Here is a 19,559-nt window from a genome sequence, read left to right on the forward strand (position 1 = left end):
TGGCAAAACTAAAGTTACAGGACACGTAACTTTATAAAGCAGGTAGCAGTTACTCGTTTGGCGAACATCCAACGTGTGCGATTTCTCCGCATTTCAGTATTTTTTACTCAAACCTGTCGCAAAAGAAAATAGAGTAAGTAGATAGAAACACTTGTTGTGAATATATTGCATACTCTTCCTCATCATGTAATAATAAAGTTCAATAAATTTGATATACGGTGCGATCAACCGTTCGATAATCCAAAAATCTTTTCGACAGCTTCCGATACTCGCCACTAGATGGCGTTAGTGAATCCAGTTGGACTAGCCCAGTGGTCGGCAATCTTTGCGGTAGAAAAACCAATTTTATACAAAACGAAGTGAAGAGCCAAATTGATAAATCAACCATACAAAATGTGAGAGTTCTATAAAATTCTATATTCTATAAAGTTCTATAAAAGCAAAAATCTAAATGAAAGGTCGTGTGGTCAGATCCCAAGCGCCACAGATTAAGCTTAAACGACTGGAAAATTGAATATCCATAGAAAAAAAAATGAAAGCTCCACAGCTTCATTGGTTTGATCAATAGATGGCGTATTACAACTCATCATTATATTGCTATCCTTTTCTTGCAATGTGTTTCGACAAGTTTCAATTTATCATGACCTATATAGCCTTCTAACATTCTGAGCAAAAATCTAAATGAATGGTCGTGTGGTCAGATACGTGGGTATCAACACAAACGACCATTACTCAAATCTCACTTGCTTCAGTGCTGGTGGTTTCCATTGGAGTTTAGTATTTAAACAATCGTATCGCCGTTCTAGTTCTAGCGATGCATAACTTCAATGCGAAACCATACAACAGTACAGAGGAAATGAGAAAGCTCTCCTCCAAGTGATGAAGCTCAACTGGTTGGGGTATCCCACCAACAGAGAGCGCCACCAGTTTTTTCGCTATTTTTAGAATGCATGAGTCGTTTGCCGTCTGCTAAACGAAGTCTTTCTATATTCCGTTTAGGTAGAGAACTTGAGTCGTTTAGAAGGCGTTCAGTGGTCGTTTAGTGGATTTGTGGCACTTGGGATGGCACCACCAGCTTTTTGCTATTTATAGAATGCTTGAGTCGTTTGCCGTCTTCTAAACGAAGTCTTTTTATATTCCGTTTAGGTTGAGAGCTTGAGTCATTTAGAACCCGTTTAGTGATCGTTTAGTGGATTTGTGGCACTTGGAAAAAGCTATGGACCTTTAATTTTTTTACATGGATATTTCATTTTCCAGTCGTTTAAGTTTAATCTGTGGCGCTTGGGTAGACCTCGTTTAGGAGTCATTTATGGAGGTGGCAACGCTTTGTTGCGTACGATTTTATCGGACGGCCTGTCAAAATTTTACATGGGATTTGACAGATAACGTCGGACGAGCGATTTCGTCGTCGACGGAATCAAATTTTTTGATACCGTCGTTTCGTCGCATCCGATTTTATCTGTTAATCTAATTATGTTGGTCATGTAGGAACAATATTAAATTATTTTTTATAATGGTTAAACTATGCAAAGCATCAAGATAATCGCAATATGAACCGAAATAGCGTTTGACAGCAGCGTCCGATAAAATCGCATTGGATCAGTCTCACCGCGGCTTTACCTATGCGTGTTGCATTAAAAGTTCTGCTCTGTTAAGAGTTCTACGGTTTCCAAGTGTATAGGTACCGTAAGCCAATGCTTTTACAATAAAATAATTGTTAATTGGGCATCCCTTGATATCGGTAAGTGACGTTTGGGCTACAACCCTGGCAGACAGTTGTTGTCATTTTTCTTCAATAGTTTTTGTGAATCTTCAAAGGAAAAAATCTACTTTTTGGAGGCTCCGTCAACGAAGAGCTAGAAGGAATTTTCCAGATGAGATATCTTGGTGCGTTACCAAAAAGGCTTAAGAATTTCTAATCTGAAAGCAATCATTATCGTTGTCGTTACCGGGAGCTGCTGTGATTGTGAATTTCCAGGGTTAGGGGAAGAAGAGAAAAAATATGAATTTTCTGTCGGCCATTTTGGCCGGTATTGGTTTTCGGTGTTGCAAATAGAGTAAAGAGAACGGAAGACAGAAAGAGAGACATTGTGGGAACAAAAGTTACAGGAGAAGAACATTGGCGAATTTGGTTCGACTGAAAATCGTCCAGGTACCGGGGCCGAAAGGGAATGATAGTGCACCGTCCGTAAAATTGTAACTTTCCTAATTGATAATAAGTAGATGTGTTGGTGTGTTCGGTGCGTAGGATTGTGGTGCAGTTTCGACCAGAAGGAGTGCAGAAGGCGTATCTGATATTTTTTGTTGCCGAAAGGACCCATAAGTTCTTATCGATTTTCTTTGCGTATTACTTATTACCTAGTTATTTGTGCACGGCCCAGTTCGGAGAGATGCATTGTGTTTGACTCTGTGGCAGAGGAAAATGTTTGGTATAAGAAAACTGTACCGATGGTAGATAAATTGTTAAAGTTTTTGGGAATAAATGTGTACGAAGAGCACGTAGAACACGGTGTGTTCATGGCGAATGGTGGTAGTTAATGCGTAAAATTTCAACAGAAATCGTTTAGAATAGTTAATTAATACGTTTTTTACGATTAATACGTAATGACAACATATACGAGACATTTTCTTATTGTTCTTATTATAAGATTTTTGCGGTTTGCGTAAATTTAGGTGAATTGTGTTGGGCGTGTTGATTTAAAGATTATCGTGTAAAGCGATAAATAAGGACACAGCCGACGAAATAGGATCCGCGAGTGTGTGTGTGTGATAATAATTCTGTAACCCTCGATCATTTTTTTTCTGCTTCTACACAGAATAACATCTAAAACTGCATCAGACTAGTGAGTCGTTTCGATACAAAAAAAAAACGATACATTTACGAGCAGGCGACTGGGACGTGTCTCGTTGTTGCTATGACATACGACACCGTCAGCCAGTCCATGGAACGTACCAATGGGAAAGCGATGGAACAACGAGATACTGGGACGGTGGCGACGGTGAACGAACATCAGATCGGCCATAACACAGTGGAAAATGCGTGAGTGTCAGCGAGAGGTGCCTGTTGCGATTGACAGCGTCACAGTCTAATCGGTGCAACTTCTTTGTTCTTGAAAATGGTTTTTAATTGCAGCCACAACAGCACTACTAGCGGTGGTAACAACACAGCGGCACTGCTTAGCAGTTTTCCTGTGGATAAGCTTGCCTCCCTGAATGCAAAAATTTCAAATTCAAGATGGGTGGTCCCGGTGCTGCCTTCACAGGAGTTGGACTGCTTGCTGGACGCGGCGATCCAGCTTTCCACCCTTGGTAAGTTACGATTAGAAGTCAAATCAAGCTTAAAATGAATCAATTTCCCTACATGGCCTGAAAATAATGCGCGTTTGTATCTGTGTGTATGTCTGTTTCTTTTATGTGCATTTAAAGGTATCGATGGCGATTGCGAATCGTGCGTGCGTTTTTATCAGAACGAGTTGGCCACTTCGTTTATCAACATCCTGACTGATGAGGCAGTTATGTCGTGGAAGAATAACATTCACGTGTGCATTTTTAAGTCGTGCTGCAAATTTTTGCTCCTAGCCTCTCTGCATATGGAGCGCGATAATCAGTCGTTGCTGGAACTGTTGGCCATCGTGTTCGATCCGGAGAACAAGTTCCACATGCACAACATTGCACGGCAGCCGGAAAATATAAATACGCCACCCCCACCGCCACCACCACCGGCGCCACCAGCTACGTCGCTAGCCAATCCAGCCACATCGTCTTCTTCGTCCTCGTCGTCGTCATCATCCTCGTCGCTTCCCGATAGCACCGAGAGCAGCACCAGCAGCACCAACGCACCGGGCGTAGCGACAAAGCAGGCGCCGGACGAGGTTACCGCGAGCTTTGCGAAGCCTCCTGTGGAAACCAAAAATCCCCGTGGATGGTTACTCAACTTTATCAACCAGTTTGGCGTTTACAATGGCTTCGAAAATTTTCTCAAACGCATGACGGTCGCAATAGAACAACATCAGCGAGTGAGTGCTAGTGAAGAGAAGACAGAGGGCGGGCGTGGTGGTGGTGGGGAAAAGTGTGATGGAAAGATTTCACTTCAGCTCCTGTACGCGTTGCTACGTCCATTTGGGCTGTGCGCGGAGTATCTTACGGTCGATACAATCGAGCGATACCTCTTGCCTGGATGTCGGTTCGTGTTGACAGTGCTGGAGAGTCTCTCCGATGTTGAGCTAAAACGGGAGGTAGTGTTTGAAGGGAAAAACGATTTTATCACCGGTATCGTAAAGTTTGCTCGTGCCTTGTTAACGCGTGTGCCCGGGCAGGAGAGTCTGTTAAATGAGTTGGAAATGGCCCGCCTGAAGATCATCCTGCGCGTACTGCAGATATCGAGTTTTAATGGTAAAATGAATGCACTGAATGAAATCAACCGTGTGCTGAGCTACGTTTCGATCTACCCGAACCGGGGTCTAATTGCGGAAGAGGAAGGTGATTTTCTGAGTGCAAACCGTATGGCAATGTGGATACGGAACAATCGCGTGTTAACAATAGTGCTGAGGGACTCGCTGCACCAGTCGCAGTACGTGGAAAAGCTGGAGAAAATTTTGCGATTTTTGATCAAGGAAAAGGCGCTAACGTTCGACGATCTGGATGCAGTGTGGAATGCACAGGAGGGCAAACATGAGGCGATTGCCAAAAACGTACACGATCTGCTCGCCAAACTTGCTTGGGATTTCAGTGCCGATCAGTTGGATTATCTTTTTCGGTGCTTTCAGACCAGCATGCAGAAGTCGGCCAGTCGCAAGCAGCGCGAACGTTTGCTGGAACTGAACCGCCGACTGGCAGAGGACGACAAGAACGGAATGATGGCGCAGAAGGTGCTGAATATGTTTTGGAATCTAGCCCATAGCTCCGATACGCCACTGGAAGTGCTCGAGCAGGCGCTTCAATCACACGTCAAAATCCTCGACTACAGCTGCTCTCAGGAACGAGATGCACAGAAGAGTATCTGGTTGGTGAAGTGCGTGGAGGAGCTGAAAGGGCGCGACGAGTGGGTGCTGCCGGCGTTGCGGCTGATCCGGGACATTTGCTCGCTGTACGATACCACCCCAAACCATACGCCTCGAATACAGCATACAATGAATCGGCAGAAAATCATTGATCAACTACAAAACGATCATAAGCTAGTTATTCTTGTGACGAACAGCTTGACATGTTACATGAATCGTGTCCGGGCGCTGGTGGCGGCTGATCCTTCGCTAAAACCGGCAAAGTTAAGACTCGATAATCGGTACCCGCACCCGCAGCAGATTCAGGAGCGGTTAGACTTTTTGAAATTCCTACTGAAGGATGGCCACCTGTGGTTGTGTGCCGATCAGGCGAAACAAATTTGGAACTCGCTTGCAGTGAACGCCGCATTTGAGAGCGATCGGGAGGAATGCTTTCGGTGGTTTAGCAAGCTGATGGGCGAAAATCCGGACCTGGATCCGGGAATCAATCGGGATTTCTTTGAAAACAATCTGCTAAAGCTGGATCCGATTTTGCTGAGCGAAAATGGAATACGCTGTTTCGAGCGTTTCTTCCGCGCTGTGAATACGAAAGAGGAACGAATCGTGTCGGCAAAGCATCATCATCGCAACGCGTATGTACTGTACAACAATGGCGAGGATCTAATCGGGAAGGATTATTTGTGGCGTGTGATCACTGCTGGACAGGAACCGATAGCGCACCGAGCGATCAACATTCTGAACGAGATGATGACAGTGGGCCCTAGACAGCTATCTGAGATGAAAGCTTATCACGAGTCTTTCATCGAAGAGTGCTGCGAAAAGCTACGGGCCATGTTCCAGAGCATGGAGATGCTTTTGCGAGAATTTCCTTCGCCCAAACCAGTGTCGAAGAAGGGCAATGAAAAGGAGTCATCGGTTGCACCGCCTGCTACGGGCGTGTCAAAAGAATCCGGCTCGGAACGGACAGGTGATGACGATGGTGCGGGAGGAATTAACGGGGATGTCGAGCGGAAAAAGCTCCTTCTCGTTGATCAAATGTGTCGCATGATACGAACGCTCCAAGAATACATTCGCGAGTGCGATCGAAAGTATCCTGGTGATAGATTCGCGCTTCCGCTGTGTCACGCCGTCCGTGGAAGACAGGTTGAGCTGATAGTTAAATTTCAAACACCCGGTCGACAGCTTGACGACATAGAGCTGCTCAGTCACAGCAATGAGACGATGCATTCTTTTAAGCGTAATCTCCTCAGGCGCATTAAGGTGTTGAAAGCAAACGAGATTCGCGTTGATTTGTACGATAATGGAACGAATGAGTTGATAATGGTGCCGGACGATCAACAGACGCTAGCATTTTATGGCATACGGGACAAGATGTCGCTGATAGCAAAGTTGACTCCTGTTTCGTCTGGTTTAATGGCCGCCGGTTCACCGGACAGCTCGAGCGAGAGTAGCTCTGGCTCGCCGCCACGGAATTATGTCGACCCAATCAAGCAAACTTACCATCATCAACAGCAACACGGCCATCATTTTCCTCATCCGCAGCAGACGATGATGCATCATCATCCAAGCTATGCGCACAGTCAGCACCAAACCGTAGTACCAGCGCAGGTGTATCAACAGAACCATGCACGACAATTTCTCCAGTCAGCCTCAGAATCGGAGGATACTTTGCCCGGTGTCGTGATTGCGCAAAAACCTCAGTACACACAATTCTTCCTGCAGGTTTATCAGCTGGCTAATGCATTAGAACATGATCGCTTGCGCGATGGAGTACGTTCGTTGTTGCACCTGCTGCCGCTCGATCGAATGACTGTAAATAACCTCTATGAAGTGTTCAACGCTGCTCAAGGGGCTATTGAAGATGCACGAAAGGTAGCCATGGAAGCATATATGGCAGCTCGTGAGTCCGGACGGGAGACAGACGCAACCGGCACTAGTGGCGCGGCACTCGAGAAACAAGCTGAATTAAAGGCTGTGATGGAAGCGGCAGAAACGGAATCGTTGGAAACATTCAAATCGTTATTTCTCACACCACCGCCAGTTCGAATTTTGTACAACTTGGAAGTGCTGGAAGCAATGTTGCTTCCCGCTAGCATTAATCCCATGTCAACATCCCTGCATCCTAACAGCATTATCCCGGCAAGTAATAGCAACGTGAAGGATGTAGGTGGAATGGGCAACGATCTGACGATTGGAGACAATGTAACGTCATTGGAGGCTGTGCTGGAGTTTCAATACGCGTGGTTTAGTTGTGGAGCAGCTGATTTCATCGTAGGATTGCTTTCAGAGGAAAATTTTCTGGCTGGCTCGGATAGACATACCAAACGGGCAAGCTATCGGTGTATTATGCGATTGGTGAAATTTTACTTCTTCACCGTTGGGTACCTGGTGCCGCCGCCCACTTTCTACGATCAAATGCGTCAGTATGAGCAGTTTCAAGCACAGCTGCGACGGTACACGCCACTGCACAATATTCTACGCGGTGGGTTGCGATGCGAGAACACGTTGAATGGCTTCGCGAAGCGACTAGCATCGTACATTTTGCAGTTGGAAATGCGTCCTGGTATGGTTGAGGGCCAAGACCTGGTCGCTTCGCTGTACCGAGGTGAATGGACTTTTCCAAAAGTACGTACGATTAAAGCAATCATGGAGGTAGCGTTACGTGTGTCCAAAGATTGGGAGCCTGTGTCGTGGGACTCTTTAAAGGAACGCGTGTTTGCCTCCCGCTACGCTGCCACCGATAGTGTAGGAGCAACTGATGCAAGCGCGAACGATATTGCTGATGGCGAGTGTAAGGACCCATCGTGTGACAATACGACCGAAGAGGTGAGTGACACAAGCAAGCGCCGTTATAGCACGAGCAGCATAGGAAGTAACTGTAGTAGCGGAAGTGACAGCAGCTCCAGCAGCTGTTGCAACAGCAGTAGCAGTAATTCCGCTGGAGTCGGTGCTTCCCTCCAGCAACACCAGCAGCAGCGATCGCATCAACAACAGCATCACCACGGTGACCGTGATCTACAGTTGGTTGGCATAGTAGACCGTAGTCTGGACTATGAGGTGCTTCACATTGCTCTGGAAGTGATGGGACTCTCGCTAGCGCTACATTCGGACGCAGTGAAAGCGCTGAATAAGGAGGATGGGTTGTGGGATAGTTTTCTGGGTTCATTGCTGTTGGTAAATCCGTCCGACAAAATGCGAACGTTAGCGCGAGAACAGTTGCTATCTATGCTAACGGGTGAGGTATCGGAAGAGCTGGTGCAAACAATCGTGTGTGTACTGTACAATATCTGGCGGAAGGTGAATCATCGTACGGAAACGTGCGCCGACTATCTGCAACTATTTGCGCAGCTGCTGCAGTCCAAGGAACGAAATGAATCAACACCTATCGATACTGAGGAGCTGCTGCAGACGGAAATTAAGTGGCTGTACTGGGTGCGTGACAATGTGGCCGAACATGGAAAAACGCTCGTGCAGGAAGAGATCTTGGAAGGGCATCTGTATCTTACCAGAGCGCTCGTATTTCATATGAAATCAACTGAGAAACGTCGCTTAAATACATTATTGGTGGTAAGTAGAAAACGTTCAGAAGCTTCAGAAAACATTAATATCTTTATGCTTTATAAAACCATTAGTCAATGGCTAACGATAGTCAGCTAAGCCATTTATAGTCAAGTAGTATGACATTAATGCTTTGACAGTTGTGGCGCCAGAACTAAAAGAAAAAAAGAAAGATAACTCTTGATATACATTCGATCGTGCGCCTATCAATTTGCATCCCGTAACTCATGCTTAAAATTACAATTACAGTCATTATTAATTTGTATGTCCGAGCACATTGATACAATTTGCGACAGTACCGAACTTATCAAAGATCCAGTTTATAGATACATAATAGTCTCATTCATTCGTGGATGTATTTGTATAGAAATATATCTTTATATTTCCTACTATATCGTCAGATTTTGGAAGTAAATAAAATAATTTTTGTGTGCTCTACATTTCAGGATCTGGCAAAAGAATTTGTCTTCAATGCGTCATTCCAGTACATATATTATAGACACCGTCAGGAGATCCATTTTCAGCAGCCCCCACCGGTGTGTCGCACTTCAAGGACTATTTCTGCTGCAATGGATTTAATTGTAGCTCTCAGCCATAATTCAATTGAACTCACCACAACAATCACATTGATGCTGAATGATATGTTCTTCGAAGACATTGAACCTGTTCGCGAGTGGGAATATCTGCCACCTGATGCTCCTCGTGCATTTCATGGGTTTTGTGGATTAAAAAATGCCGGAGCAACGTGCTACATGAATTCGGTTCTACAGCAACTGTACATGGTCCCCGCCCTGAGAAATGGTATCGTCCGATTCCACCAGGCTGTCATTGATCATAAGGAAGATTTCAATGAGGATCCAGACGGTCAATCTTTGGTAGGTTTCTAGAAGGTTGGATAACGAATTGATAGATAAAGTACAGTAATATCTGATATGCTTCTCTTTTTCAGCTTGGCTTTCAAAAGGACGACGATGGAGGAAAGAACTATCACATAGGGATACTGAAGTATGTGATGGTAATATTTTGCTATCTTGGTCATAGCGCATTGCAGTATTACGTACCTCGGGGATTGTGGAGACATTTTAAGTGAGTTTACATTCAACTTTGATAACGTTTCATGAAAACGATAGCGTTGCTGAAACGGAGGGTTGACTTGATGTTGCTTAATGTTTGCCCCTTTTCCTTTTTCAGGTTGCAAGGGGAACCAGTCAATCTACGCGAACAGCAGGATGCGGTAGAATTTTTTATGTCACTTTTTGAAAGCATTGACGAAGGTCTGAAAGCCCTGAACTGCGAACAGCTAATGTCGGCAACACTGGGCGGATGTTTTAGCGATCAGAAGATATGCCAAGACTGTCCGCACCGGTATAGCAAGGACGAACCATTTAGTGTACTTAGTGTTGATATTAGAAACCATAGCTCGCTAACGGATTCACTGGAGCAGTATGTTCGTGGTGAAATACTAGAAGGTGCCGATGCGTACCACTGTGATAAATGTGATGAAAAGGTATGTGCTTGTCAAATTGGCGTGTACGTGATATCGTTGAAATAGATGAGTAATACATGTTTCTTTTATCGTAGGTCGTTACGGTGAAACGGCTATGCGTTAGCAAACTGCCGCCCGTATTAGCAATACAGCTGAAGCGTTTCGAATATGATTATGAACGGGTGTGCGCAATCAAATATAATGATTATTTTGAATTTCCTCGCGTGCTGGACATGGAACCGTATACAGGTATTTTGAATGGTTTTCAAAGCTTATCTTGATGTTCTCGTATTGTTATGTGTTGGTTTAATTCTTTTATGTTCCATATTTGTTTGCAGTATCTGGTCTGGCAAAATTAGAAGGTGAGGTTATCAACGTTGAGCCAAAGCAAGAGGATCAAGGATCTACGCGCTACCAACTGACCGGAATAGTGGTTCACAGTGGCCAAGCATCCGGTGGCCATTATTATAGCTACATTCTGCACAAGTGCGTAATTCCGACAGGTTGGCATAAGTAAGTGAAGCAGCTATTAATGTACTATGTTTTATTTTTGTGCAGGAATTACGGCACCGGGCAAAAAAAGTGGTACAAGTTCGATGACGGCGAGGTCACGGAATGCAAGATGGACGATGACGAAGAGATGAAAACGCAGTGCTTTGGTGGCGACTATATGGGCGAGGTGTATGACAACAATCTGAAGCGCATGCAGTACCGCAGACAAAAACGATGGTGGAATGCATACATGCTGTTCTACACGCGCAATGATGTGTACTATGCAAAACCACCCAAGAACGCGTTCTGGTGGCGACTGAGCAGTGGTCCACAATCGTTACAAAATAGAGCCCAAGCCAAGTCTAACATCGAAAGCTTATCGTTGGCGCAAAGCGAACACTACTATTTCAACATGGAACCAAACGTGGAACGTTGCATACGGTTCGTTTAGACACTGTTGTGTTATTGTATGCTATGGCGAAAATGGGGCTAATTATCTTTTTCTCCTGTTTTTAGAATTCAAAATATTCGATTTTTACACTCAAGAATGCTGTTTTCAACTGAATTTTTCACGTTCATGAAAAAATTGACAGAATTTCCGATTAAACCAAAGAATAAGGTTCCAGTTTGGTTGCTTCTGGTGAGTAGATGGTTTTAAGCCATTTTTAGTTGAACAGCATAATTAGATTGCCGTTTCATTCAACACAGAAAGGACTAGAGGATGTTTGCTTACATAAGGTCCAGTTAGCAGCGAAGTTTTTGTTCCACACAGGCTTCAAAACAAAGAAAACAATTCGAGGGCAAGTGATGGATTGGTAAGCAAAAAGAAAAAAAAAGCCAGATAGAGCAATGTAACGGCAATGATATGATAAATTTGGTTATCTTACATTGCAGGTATGAAATTTTCCGTGTTCAGCTAGAAGGATTCGTTTTCATCCGGAGATGGTTTGCCGAAAATGTGCTGTTAGATTCACCTGGCCGTTTGTGTGAATATTTGCTGGCGGCTCCTTTGCCAGAAATTCGTTCCTGCTTTGCGAAGCTTATTGTATCGTTTTGTCATTACTCGGCCGAGGATGAACCGGTGGCATGTTTTGAGGGCAGCAATATGTGTGAGCAAGTGTTAATAGCGGTTCTAGGACTGTTAAAATCGGATGTCCCAGAGCATGGCAAAAGTTTGCCGCACTATTTCAGTTTGTTCTCGATGTACGCTGGACTGGGGTACAGAGAAGAATGCCAGTTGATCAAGGTGAGTGTAAGGGGAGGGGAGCAAGTTTACTGGTGTAGATTTTAATTGCCATGTTGCCATTTGCATTTTTTTCTCAGTTAAACGTGCCCGTGCTTTTCATGAGAGTAGCGGTGGACGATGGCACAGGGCAGACGATCAAGTACCAGTATCCGGATCTGAGTAAACTGCACCATGTCGTGTCGCATTTGATTCGATCAATGGATGTATCGGTGCGTTGTAGAAGTGCTATTAGTGGATCCGCCGTACTGCCAAATAAGTACATAAACGACCATATAACTCGGAAAAACGCATTGATTCCTATGTCAGAAGAATGCACGGATTATCTGTATAATCGAAATGGGTATGTAGGACAAATAACAACCCTACGGGCGTGTATCATTTGAAAGCCGAATTTGTTTTCTAATTGTTTATTTTATTTAGGTACATCAAACGCTTGCTAGAGGATGTGCACGTTGGAGAGGAAGGGTTTAAGCTGCTGCAATATTGCTGCTGGGAAAATCCACACTTTTCCGGTATAATTCTAATGGAACTGCTTTTCCAGTGTGATTATGTGTACTGGCATGACATGAAACATTATACGGATTTGTTGTTGCACATTTTACTGATCGAAGACTCTTGGCAGGGTCATCGCATAATGAATGCATTGCTGGGTAAGAGTTTAAATGCATTACTGAATGTTAGCCTGCAATAATAGGCGTACTTAATTGTGCTCCTTTTTCCTACACCACTAGGGGTCGGTCATGATAGGGATGGTTTACTGGAGATTATCAGACGCAGCAAGTTGAACTACCAGAAACGTGCCTATCAATGCATCAAATGTATGGTTCATTTGTTTTCGAAGAGTCCAGTGGCTTTGAACAAACTGCACACCGACGCTTCCCTTGCAAAGCAGTGGACGGCAGCAATTGAGTGGTTGCAGGAAGAACTGGAAAAACATCGCACCACTGGTAATAGTCAGTATAATTACAATTCTTGGTCCCCGCCTGCCCAAAGCAATGATAATACAAACGGATTTTTGCTGGAAAAATCGCAATCCGTTCGAGATATTCTGCAAATGGCATTTGATCTTTGTCCGGAAGAGGTAAGTATTTTGAAATGCGACTTTTAAAAATTGATTGCTATCACTTGCCTCCAACGTTGATGGTGTTTTTCTTTTCGCTTGTAGATCCAAGATGCTGAAACAATGGAACATCAGATAATCTGTCAAGAGGCTGGAGGAGCGATTCGGGGAGTCGACGAGACTGGAACCGGACCGATGCAGGGAATTGTCAACGAACCCGAAAAGTCTCAACAAATATCCCCTATTGTATCCGTGATGGGAATATCTGGCGGTACCCATACAAATCCAGCATCTTCAGCTCCCGGCACCGGCGAAGTATTGGGATGCGGCGATGGCCATAACGGCCCAAATACCGATTCTAGTGCAGGGTGTGCTGATCATGGCAAATCAAACATTTCCCCAAGCGTGAAGCAACTAATGAGGGTAATATCTAACATTGATATTAACTCCGATGGCCAATCGGAACAGCAGGCGAAAGTAATCAAATCGGTGTCACCGGGAAGTAATGCTGGCCAACAACAAACGGTACATACGACGCCTGCCGCTGTGGTATCTCCTGCGACGCAAACGACAACCCCAGCCACCACTACACCACAGACAACCTCGCCGAATACTGTGCACAAAAAAGATCGCACAGGCCGCCCCGGTGATGGACAGTCCTGCACCAGTTAGCAAAAGGAGAAATGACACATCTGAAGCATATAATACACAATGCGTAGTGAAACGAACATGGGTTGTACGGTGTGGGGAAATGATAGAAAGCCATAAGCGCAGGATGTGGTGGCTTCATGAATGGGGAGGGGGGGAAAATACAGGTTTAAATCCTGATACGCTAAAGGAAATCGACTTATGTAGTTAGTAGTTCTCGTCATTTTGTGCTTGAACTAGTTTAAAAGCAAGAAACTGGTGTTGGAGCGTCGCGTCTGAAGGAACCATTTGTATCTGTTATTAATAATAATAGTGCAGTCAGCTACACTACTGAAAGAAAATAACACAAAACAGTAATTGAAATCAACAGTACTACTAAGCATGATGAAACACCGTACGGAAATACAGAACGCCTCACACAAATAAACAAAACAAATAAACTCGTTAGCCTAAACGATTGCTGAAAACAACATTTTCCTCTAATGCCATTGAATAGTAGAGAAGCGATTCAAATAGGAAGGAAAGGAAATAAAACATTATCGAATCCACATAAGATCGATCGTCGAGAAGAGTTGGAATGGAGAAGGCAGAAGGAAAAGTAGGAAGTAAGTTTGCTTACTGCCGTTACTAGTCATAATCAATGGCAAAGAAGAGGATATGAGAAGTAGAGCACATACACACTCATTAAAAAAAGAAAGAGAAGAGAAAAAACTACTAAACGATCTGTGAAAAGAAAAAAAAAGTTCTAATTCATACTCTACAGAATCGCCCGACACGGAAACACATAATGCATGCTACAATAAAATGTGAAGAAATATAAATATGTTTAAATTATTGGACTACAAAATGATAAATGTTGCGAGTGGGTTTTATTTGTCGATTTGAGAAATTGTTTGCACATAATTTAGAATAGGCATTTTATTTTTTATTTTGAGGTTTTAATAATTCAAAGGTTATTTTGCATAATGACAAACTTAAGTAAAAGAAAATAACACTTGATTGTGGTGAGATTTAAAGAGCATTTGAAAATATTAGAAGCACTGTAAAGTGAATAACATTATAGCATCGTAGGATGACGACCGTTTAGTTTTCTATAAATGTACCGATGGGTTAAGATTATAACAGTTCGCAGTGTCATACTTTGCTACTTCTGTGAATATGTCTGCAATAAAATTATGTTTTTTTCTCTGTTTTGTTCCATTTTTCGTAATTTTAAAATTTAATTGAGGGTAGAGAGAAAATTTTCGATTGATTTTCGAGCCTAAAAGACTACTTTCACTGTCGAACACTTTCTTGGTGGGACATGAGTCTGGCATCCTCATGCAGCTCACAGAATAACACACCCTCAAAGACCGTAAGACCGTTAAGACCGTAGTACGTACGTATTCTCTCAACACGTACGTTGCCACATTTCGTTGCTGATGTCGTTCAGCTACGACCGTCTCAAGATAGGTGAACTCCTCTTGCACTAATACGATTACTCTCCGTTGGGTATCACGTGATGAGCCTCAGACAAGCAGGTATTTCGTATTTGTCGCAATCGTTATGTTGGTTTAAGGGTATGCTGACTGAGCGGCCGCTAAGGGCCCCATGGTTCATCACGTAATAGTGAACTTAACTCTTCATACCGCTTAGGGTTCCTGATAAACCTACCACTGTCGATGGTATTGAGGGTACGCAGATACCAAGATGTTGGAAATACCAGTACAACATCGTGCCACCGATGTCTTCTGCTTTCCTTTTCGAGGTTATACCCCATTTCGGTAGACGGAGTCCAGCCTCCTGGGCCGTCCGCAATTAGTCCGCGGCTGCGTTTTACTGCAAACTTCTATAGTTTAGGACCAGCTACTATGGCTATATGTCCTTGCCATCGATGTCGTTGTCTAGTTTCACACTTTATTTGACACCTAACAAGGTTATGCGAATGTCAACCAGCAGCCACTCCGCCGGTAATTCTTCCAGTTCCCAGATTTTTACAATCAGCTGATGCATTTCGACGGTAAGCCGGGGAAGACCCCATCTTGAAGAACTCGGCCGTTAGTAAATCACTGCCAGCAGATTTATTGTTCTTGAGCAGTTTGATGGCACTGGCAATCTCATTCAGATATGGCGTGGGCACCGCGTCGTATGTACGTAGGGTTGCTGTCGCTGTTGCTGTGCTGCTGCTGCTGCCTTGTTCTACAACTTGCGTGAGGCTTTTCTACCTCTGCTCCATTCAGGTGTCCTTCGAAGTAGCACTTCCACGTTTCGATCACCGCCCGCTTGTCTGTCAGCAGATTTTGTTCTACATCTCGACACATAGCGGGTTTAGGAGGAAATCCGCTCCGTGCCTAATGCGTTCCGTAACACGCGGGCACGTGCTGTGCATTCTTCTCGGATACTGCTCGCCTACACTATTCGTCGAACGGTTCCTTTTTCTCTCTAGGTGGTAAGTGGCCGACCTTTATTTCGGCTGCAGTGTTCATTGCTCGTTCCGCCACATGTCTGCGAGGGGCATCGCGGAAATGTTGTTGTCTGTCGGAGACGCCTTCCGCCACATCAGCACAATTTAACCGGACCAGGTTAAGCCTTGAGGTGGGCTGACTCCGTTGGTTATTAACCACGGAGAGTTTCTAGTGCAGCTTAACATTGACTAGGAAATGGTCCTATTGTCTTCGTTTGCGGCTCTGATACCGTTCCTGGAACTGATCCTGAACCCATACCCGTACTGGTACTGATCTCGAAAGCACAGCGTCCTTAGAAACGATCCTGAACCCAAAGCCCATACCTTCCCAGGGTCTGATACCGAATTGATATCGGTTGTGTAACTGATATTAAACCTATACAGAACATGGAACTACCCAAACCGTTTCTAGTCGTTGAAATGAACTCATTTTGGTGCTGCAACAATTCCCGAATCCATACTGGTCCTGCAAATGATCCTGTTATGTTTCCGACTCTCCGGTTCTGTACATTCTATTTATTTATTTATTTGTCTGGTAATAATTTGTTGGCCTCTATGGTTTTACAAATGTGTTCTTGTAACCTAGGGAAACTTATGGTATGAGGAATCACGAAGACGGGAGCGGAATTGGGAACTGGGACGTTGTAATCGAATAGTTGATACGAGTCGTTAAATGGAGAAAGAGCGCACACGAGAGGGTCATTCATGACGATATTGGCGTGAAGGAATAAGGAGCGGTGGTCTGTCATGAAGGCGACGTGAGAGGGCATAGGTAGGAATCGAAGATAGGAGAGCGGGAACATCCAGGTCATTAGAAAGGAGGCTCTCTGTCATATAGTCCCTACGATCGTTGTTGATGTTGTTGTTGTAAACTGAGATCATAGTTAAACATCTTTTTGTGACTATTTACCCTATCCCTGTTCCCTGTGACTTGCTGGATTTGTATCCCTCTGCCTTTTCTAATTGTGGAAGCACTCTGCAGCTAATTCAAGTGTATAAAAATATTCTGTTCACACTCCTGCTTTAATATCTTTTTAAAAATATATTTTTATAGAGACTTTGAGTCGAATGGATTCATTTGGCTCTTTGGATTTAAGCTCGATCTCTGTCTATTGGTATACAGTTTTGGTATCGATCTCTGTATTTACCTTGAATTCTTGATTGAATTCTGATGCTTCTGAATCCTGATAAGCCGCCGGATGCGAAATTTTGTTTCTGGCCGCTGGTTGGGTTTGATCTCCTCGATGCGCTGTTCCTTGAATTCCCTACATTGCTTCTGCTTGTGACGTGGTTTTCGACAAAAGTTTTATAAAAAAGTTTTTTTCTGCTTTTCACTACCAGTCTTAAGCATGGAATCGAAGAGGTTGCTGCGATTACCCATGTTTTGCTACTTCGTCTGCTAACTTGGATTTGATCAATTTAAGTGTCAAATCGTTCTCGGGCTTGGCCTCGATGCTGTCGTGAGAGTATCAAAGGAAGCGGGCATGCTACGCAGTACCATTGCCACCAATAATTTTCGTTCCAATACATGGTTCGCCACCAATACATGGTTCGATGTCCTCGCCATCTGTAAACCGTTTGTCGCATCTGTGTACCGTGCTTGAGCAATGACACAACGGAAGTCAACGTTACCTTCTCATACTGGTTTCGAAGGGCCTCCCAAATCTGCTTCGCCGTTTTTTGAGTCCTTGATTAGGTTCAACTGACTGTCCTCAAGAAGAAGCCCAATCGTCGCACGAGCTTTCGTGTGTGTGTCCGGTATTCCAAGTTCTGATGCTTGATACTGCACTTCATTTGGAAACAGCAGTGCTCGATTCTGGGAAGGCAACCGAATGAAGCGACCCCTTTTAGTCGCTTCCAATGTCAGCACGACATTCCAATGTTCCGGTCCTCCACCGACCAGTCTGTTGATGACGATACGCACCTCATTGCGCAACCCGAACCAGAACCTGCAACACCCCCCTCGACCGTGCTACAAACATTGCCGTGTGCGTTATAATTTCTTCCCGCTACACGAGTTTGTTCTAACCCTGTATTGCCACAAGTATACCCGTACTAGCCGAATCTTGATCTTGGTTTAATAAAATTAGTATTCAGCCATACCGGCGAACTCGTTTGTTCCTGGGAACGTTCGCCGCGACGCTCATTTTCACTCATTTCATAGGCCTCTAGATCAAAAATTAGAAAACCGTATAGATTTTGTACCGGCCAACCTAGTGGTACAACCCTGTCCACTCATGAGCGACGAATGTTTCTCGTCGAACGAGTTCGCCGGTACGGCTGATTGGCTGGTATTCGGCCGTACCGGCGAACTCGTTCGTTCCTCGGAACGTTCGTCGCGACGCTCATTTTCACTCATTTCATAGCCCTCTAGATCACAAATTAAAAAAACCGTATAGATTTTGTACTGGCCAACCTAGTGTTACAACCCTGTCCACTCACGAGCGACGTATGTTTCTCGTCGAACGAGTTCGTCGGTACGGCTGATTGTTTGTTAGTTTATGTCCGATGAGCCAACTTCAGGTTTATTATGGCTGGTATTATTGAATCCGTTCGTAGCGGGAACGTACGGCGCTCACATGAAATTCTAGGGATGGCAACACATTTCTTGCGCCCGTTCCTACAACACCGTGGCGAATAACTGTAGCAACCATCTAGTACGTTAGGAAAATGAGTGTCGGGACGTACGCCGCCGCTACGAACGGATTCAATAATACCAGCCTATATATGTAAGTATTGGCTGGTATTCAGCCGTACCGGCGAACTCGTTCGTTCCTGGGAACGTTCGCCGCGACGCTTATTTTCACTCATTTCATAGCCCTCTAGATCAAAAATTAGAAAACCGTATAGATTTTGTACTGGCGAACCTAGTGGTACAACCCTGTCCACTCATGAGCGACGAATGTTTCTCGTCGAACGAGTTCGCCGGTACGGCTGATTATTGAATCCGTTCGTAGCGGCGGCGTACGTCCCGACACTCATTTTCCTAACGTACTAGATCAGGGGCCTCCAAACTTTTCAGCCCGCGGGCCGCATTGCTTCAAAAATCACTATGTTGAGGGCCATTTGATGTTACCTATAATTGATGAGTGAACGTTTAAATCTCATTTTTATAACAAAATACTAACGATACTTGAACAGATTCGTGTTACTAAAGCTTGATTTTTGTCTAAGAAATGTAAAAAAATACAATTTCTTTTGAAAAAGTCAAAATAACCTAATATTTATTCTAAATCTGGCAAAGTCATCGGGCCGCATTTTAAGCTCTTGAGGGACGCATGCGGCCCGCGGGCCGTAGTTTGGAGACCCCTGTACTAGATGGTTGCTATAGTTATTCACCGCGGCGTTGTAGGACCGCGCTCAAGAAATGTGTTGCCATCCCTAGAATTTCATGTGAGCGCCGTACGTTCCCGCTACGAACGGATTCAATAATACCAGCCATTATTCAGCCGTACCGGCGAACTCGTTCGTTCCTGGGAACGTTCGCCGCGACGCTCATTTTCACTCATTTCATAGCCCTCTAGATCAAAAATTAGAAAACCGTATAGATTTTGTACTGACCAACCTAGTGGTACAACCCTGTCCACTCATGAGCGACGAATGTTTCTCGTCGAACGAGTTCGCCG

General features: G+C 44.3%; 1 protein-coding gene across 1 annotated transcript; it reads left to right on the forward strand.

The window, feature by feature from the left end:
• The first annotated feature begins 2,904 nt into the window (after positions 1 to 2,904).
• LOC1279518 (probable ubiquitin carboxyl-terminal hydrolase FAF) lies at positions 2,905 to 14,344 on the forward strand. Its single transcript, XM_061657179.1, has 16 exons — positions 2,905 to 3,040; positions 3,134 to 3,309; positions 3,427 to 8,567; positions 9,005 to 9,433; positions 9,508 to 9,644; positions 9,750 to 10,065; positions 10,140 to 10,293; positions 10,383 to 10,530; positions 10,603 to 10,977; positions 11,053 to 11,176; positions 11,245 to 11,351; positions 11,431 to 11,782; positions 11,860 to 12,122; positions 12,203 to 12,432; positions 12,514 to 12,863; positions 12,948 to 14,344. Exons 1-16 carry the CDS (start codon positions 2,916 to 2,918, stop codon positions 13,512 to 13,514), a joined length of 8,994 nt encoding a protein of 2,997 aa, XP_061513163.1. The 5' UTR covers positions 2,905 to 2,915; the 3' UTR covers positions 13,515 to 14,344.
• Positions 14,345 to 19,559: the final 5,215 nt, after the last annotated feature.

Source organism: Anopheles gambiae, chromosome 3 (genome assembly GCF_943734735.2).
Source record: "Anopheles gambiae chromosome 3, idAnoGambNW_F1_1, whole genome shotgun sequence".
In the NCBI taxonomy this organism is placed as follows: Eukaryota; Metazoa; Arthropoda; class Insecta; order Diptera; family Culicidae; genus Anopheles; species Anopheles gambiae.

Excerpts from the sequence above, each read along its gene's own strand:
- LOC1279518 (XM_061657179.1), top strand. The coding sequence starts at position 2,916 with ATGACATACGACACCGTCAGCCAGTCCATGGAACGTACCAATGGGAAA. Across the intron at positions 9,434-9,507 it reads ATCCAGACGGTCAATCTTTG|CTTGGCTTTCAAAAGGACGA; the intron begins GTAGGTTTCTAG and ends TCTCTTTTTCAG. Across the intron at positions 12,864-12,947 it reads TTGATCTTTGTCCGGAAGAG|ATCCAAGATGCTGAAACAAT; the intron begins GTAAGTATTTTG and ends TTTCGCTTGTAG.